The sequence below is a fragment of the Apteryx mantelli genome, unplaced genomic scaffold (assembly GCF_036417845.1).
Source record: "Apteryx mantelli isolate bAptMan1 unplaced genomic scaffold, bAptMan1.hap1 HAP1_SCAFFOLD_20, whole genome shotgun sequence".
NCBI classification, from domain to species: Eukaryota; Metazoa; Chordata; class Aves; order Apterygiformes; family Apterygidae; genus Apteryx; species Apteryx mantelli.
In genome coordinates, this window is record NW_027118553.1 from 3840145 (window position 1) to 3845382 (window position 5238).

Sequence of the window (5238 nt, forward strand, 5' to 3'; positions counted from 1 at the left end):
GGTTTCCAGGAGGATTTCCTCCATCACCTTCCCAGGCACTGAGATGAAGAGGACCAGCCTGTCGTTGCCCAGATCCTCCCTCTTGCCCTTCTGGAAAATGGGTGCAATGTCTGCCTTTTCCCACTCATCAGGAACCTCCCTGATTATCAACAGCAGCTTTGCACTGGCTGCAGCCACCTCTCCGTGCGCCCTGGGGTGCTTCCTGTCTGATCCCATGGACTTGTGTGTGTCCACTGGGCAAAAGTCCTCCCCAGCCGCATCTTCCTCTGCCATGGGTGAGGCTTTGCTAACGCAGATGCTGCCAAAGGACTCAGGGGCCAGGGAGGCCTGGCAGTAGACAATACCAGTAAAAGACAAGGTAAAAGAGGCAGTGAGCTCCTCAGCCTTTCCCCTGTCTTTGTCACTAGGTCTCCTGCCCCACTGAGCAGGGAGACCACATTTTCCTTGTCTGGCTGCCTTGTGCTGCCCATGTGCTTACAGAAGCCCTTCTGGTTGCCCTCCTCATCTCTTGCTAGCTCCACCTTCAGCTCCAGGTGAGCTTTGGCTTACCACCACAGTGGCGCCAGACCCCCAGGCATGCCTGCCTTCTTGTTGCCTTGTTGGGGCCTCCAGAGCCAGGCAGGAGGTGTGTGGGGAACAGAGTGGGGTCTGAAGCCTGCAGCCCTGGCTGCTCAGCAGGTGTGGTGGGATCGTGCTCCCCTAGCTGACACTGGGGTCTCCTACATTTCCCCAGTGTGAAGCCTGTGTCCCCTCTGGCTGGGAATAGAGCCCAGCAGGGAGGGCCAACACAGGGAACACGATCTCTGTTCTGGGCTGTGAAGAGAGAGGGGAGGGCGGAGGGGGATCTGCTCATGCCCCGGGCACTGATTCCCTCCCTGCAGCCAGTACAGCCCTGCTGATGCCCTCTGACCCATGAGCCCAGGAGGTGGGACTCTGGTCTGCTCTGGCTCTAAAGATTTCTCAGCCCTTCAGACCCAGGAGGCAAAGCACCGGTCTGGGGACACCTCAGCAGTCGAAGGGCCTGAATGCATGGCATGTTCCTGAGAACTTTTCTGCAGGCTCCCTGCACTGGTTTGACTCCTGTTGCCCATGGAGCAGAGATTCCTTTGGAGGATGAACTCACTCACTGTGTGACTCAGAGGACAGGCTTGACCAGGCAGTGCAAATGGCAGCAAGGCCTCAGCCCCACAACAGTGTCCCCTGCCCAGGACTCTGCCTTCCAGCCCCTTCCTCCTAGAGGATTTGGGTTAAAAGGTACCACCAGAGATCTGCAGGACCACAATCTGCACTGGGCAGGGCTAACTGTACAGTTAGATCATGTTGGTAAGTTCCTTCTCCAGGAGAGTTTTTAAAGATCTACTGGCCCCTGCCCCAGTGCTGCTCAGCTACCATGGTTGTTTCTTTATTTTTTCCTTAAACTCATTTCAAATTTTCCCTTACTGCATCTTCTCCTTGCTGTCTCTTGTGCTTTCCTCCCCTTGGCCCCAGCCAGACCATCCCACCAATTCAGACTGAGGACAATCACAGCCTCATCTCCAAGCACAGCCTTGCTGGGATCTCCTGGGACCACTCAGGCAGGCTGTGGTGGCCAGCTCCAAGCAGAGCTAGGCACTGTGGGTCCCTACATGGTCTCAGAGGAGAGCATATGGAGACATCACGTGACCCAGGGCAGAGCCTCTAGGCAGAGCTGGGGGCAGCATGGGTGAGAAGAGAAGACCTCCAGCAGCTCCTCTCCACACCTCGGCAGGGAGTGACACAGCCAGGGGTGCTCCAGAGAGGATGGTGACACAGGACGGTGAACACTGTGTGCTGCGGTGCTCGACACCGACCATCTGTCCTGGGTCTGGGAGTCCTGGAAGGCAGTGCTGGTGGCTGCAGTCCCCAAGAGACTCTCGACCCATCTAGCAGCAGTCAGTTCCCTCCACGACCATCGGGAGCTTCTGGAGTGTCGTGACTCCTGTCTGTACCCCATCCCTGCACTGACCACCAGGTGCCCTGCACGTGGCCCCAAGGTCCCAGTGTGCAGGCACCGCAATGGACAGGGTGCGTTCTGAGATGCGGAAACACCCCTCCCCCCCTCCAGCATGGTCACCATGACAGTCCTCAGTTCTCCATCCCCCATTGTCCTCCTGCCCAGCAGCTTCCCACCAGTCCCCAGGCCTGTCCAGCCCTCATCCTGTCCCCCTGGGATTAGCAGAAGGCCATGCTCTGGGGTCTGCTGGGGTCTGGGCCCAAAGAGAGGCCAGGCAGGATGGCCAAAACCCCATATAGGTGCTGAGCCCAACAGGCAGATGGAGCCAGTCACATTCCAAGATCACCCCTCACGGCACCATGGGGAATGGCCAGTGCTGGAAATGGCTGGTACGAGGGGCTGGGTCTGGGAGGAGTTTCCTGGGGCAGTTTCTCCTCTCTGCTCATGCAACAACAAGCTGGGCTGAATCTTTGTTCTGACAGACCCTGTATGAGGACTCCCATGGGAGGGGGATGGTCTACAGGCCCAGTGGATGGTCCCAGAATCTCCTTTACACATTCCCTGCCAGCTCTGCAAAGGACCCAGGAGAGGACTCATCCTGCCAGGGCTCACAGCTGGATGTCTAGTTCTCCAGCTGGGCATGGAGCCTTGTCTGGGGGTGACTTTTGGGGTGAGGACCAACACACAGGGTGGGGGAGATTGACTGAAGAACATGTGCTGGGGACAGGGCCTGAGGGACAGCAGCAAAATGATATGGCTCCTGGGTGCTGCTTCCTTCAACACAAGCTCCCACGAGGGCTCCCAGCCTTCTTTTTGGTGCCACCCATCAGGAGGGGTGATGGCACAAGGAGCTGGGAGGGTGGGGAGCATTAATCCTTCTTCAGGCACTTCCCAGACCATGTGGAGGGCCAGCAGAGCAAGGACTTCTGGCTCTGCAGTGGGAGCTCACTTCAGTGTGCCCACACTCGGAACATTGTCTTGCATTAAAAGTTGGCATTTTTCTCTCCAAGACACTTGCAAGCCCAGTTCCACTTCCTTCTCATCTCTCCCAATCCCTCCTCTGATCTCATCGGCCATTCCCACACCTTCTCCCCTCTTCTGCCGCAGGGCTCCGAGCTGATGGTGCTGCTCTGCAGAGTGAGCGGGCTGTGGGGCCACAGGGCCACGGGGTCACTCTGCACTGGCCATGCTGGTCAGGGTGGGAAGCAGATCCAACCAAATGGGGATCATGGCCTCTAATCCCTCCAGGGACTGCGCATGTGGCAGGTGCTTGGAGGGACTAGGGAGCATTTCCAAGGGTGCTAGTTGAGTCCAGGTGCGCCTCTACATCTTGCCCCTTGTATCACACTGATGACATGAATCGCTCTCCAGTGTCCCTTCCCCATGACAGATGGGTCCCCGCTGCCTCTACTGGGATGGCAGAGTCCTCCTTTGACCACGGATACCTGGGTTTAGTGTTTTACCTTTAGGGAACTCCACCTTGGAGGACCTCTCCCTTCGTGAGGCTCCACTCACTGCCCACCCCAGGCACACACTGTTCCAGGAGATTCCCGGAGCTCTCCTGGCACCTCCAGATTCCCCTCTGGAAGGACGGGCATCTGACACTGTGCTTTGCCATGTGGAACGGCCCTGGGTGTGTACATCAGCACTGACAATTGTTCATCTCCACTGTTACTGGACAGTGATGGGCAAGTCCTAAATCCAGCCCTTGGTCTCTAAGAGATCATAACATGATTATGAGCTTTTTGCTTCTAATCTCATGGACATCTCTGCCCAGCAGGCCCTTTTGACATGCAGTTCCTTAGGCCTCTTCTTGACACCAGCTTTGGAAGAAAAGCCCAGCCTTCAGGCACTGCACTGCATACAACTTACTTTATTAAAAAGACACTGTGTGGAGTCAGCTCTGACGCAGGGTTAGACACAATTTGATGTGGGTACCAGGTGAGAGAGAGCAGTCTCAGTTAGACTGGAATGAATCCAAGGAACTGTGTAGCAACATCATTACAAATACTAGAAATAATAGTGATAATAAAAATAAAGCAAAGAAACAAAGCTCAGGGCTGGTTGTGATACACTGGGATTCAGTTGTGGAGAGCAAAGGTAATTTTACCACCGCTGAAAAATGTCCATGAAATCACTTTCCTCAGGGCATCTTTGAGCTCCTTGTTCCTCATGCTGTAGATGAGGGGATTCACTGTTGGAGGCACCACCGAGTACAGAACAGTCAATGCCAGATCCAGAGCTGGGGAGGAGATGGAGGGGGGCTTCAGGTAAGCAAAAAATGCAGTGCTGACAAACAGGGAGACCACAGCCAGGTGAGGCAGGCACATGGAAAAGGCTTTGTGCCTGCCCTGCTCAGAGGGGATCCTCAGCACAGCAGTGAAGATCTGCACGTAGGACAGCACAATGAAAACAAAACACCCAAGCATTAAACAGGCAGTAACCACAAGAAGCCCAACTTCCCTGAGGTAGGAGTCTGAGCAGGAGAGCTTGAGGATCTGTGGAACTTCACAGAAGAACTGCTCCACTATGTTGCCTTGGCAGAGTGGTATTGAAAATGTGTTAGCAGTGTGCAGCACAGCAGTGAGAAAACCACTGGCCCAGACAGCAGCTGCCATTTTGACACAAGCTCTGCTGCACATGATGGTAGCATAGTGCAAGGGTCTGCAAATGGCATTGTAGCGGTCATAAGCCATAACAGTGAGAAGAGAATACTCTCCTCCTAAAAAGAAGACAACCAGGAAGACCTGGGCAGCACATTCCAAGTAGGAAATGGCCCTGGTGTTCCAGAGGGAATTGGCCATGGATTTGGGGACAGTGGCAGAGATGGAGCCAAGGTCGAGGAGGGAGAGGTTGAGGAGGAAGAAGTACATGGGGGTGTGGAGGTGGTGGTCGCAGGCTACGGCTGTGATGATGAGACCGTTGCCCAGGAGGGCAGCCAGGTAGATGCCCAGGAAGAGCGAGAAGTGCAAGAGCTGCAGCTCCCGTGTGTCCGCAAATGCCAGGAGGAGGAACTCATTGAAGGAGCTGCCGTTGGACATTTTGCTATCTCCAGGCATGGGGGACTGTGCAAAGAAGAAAAGACATTGAGAAGTTAGGAGAGACTTTACAAGCAAAAAAACCTTCCAGATGTTGCAGTTCTCATGCAACCCCCCACATTGCCTCTCTCTTTACGGAGAGGATCTTTGTGCAGCTCCCTTGCATGAGCTCCAGGTTGTGCTCACTAAGTATGCTGCTGTGAGGGGCAGGGATCTCTGCCCATGGGC

The 5238-nt window shown here is 55.2% G+C and overlaps 1 protein-coding gene across 1 annotated transcript; it reads right to left on the reverse strand.

Annotated features, from left to right (window-relative positions):
• Window positions 1–4053: 4053 nt before the first annotated feature.
• LOC136995981 (olfactory receptor 14J1-like) lies at window positions 4054–4668 on the reverse strand. The gene has a single exon (XM_067316975.1). It carries the CDS (start codon window positions 4666–4668, stop codon window positions 4054–4056), a length of 615 nt encoding a protein of 204 aa, XP_067173076.1.
• Between the last annotated feature and the right edge of the window lie 570 nt (window positions 4669–5238).

Coding starts and splice junctions, on each gene's coding strand:
- LOC136995981 (XM_067316975.1), bottom strand. CDS start 4,668: ATGGCTTATGACCGCTACAATGCCATTTGCAGACCCTTGCACTATGCT.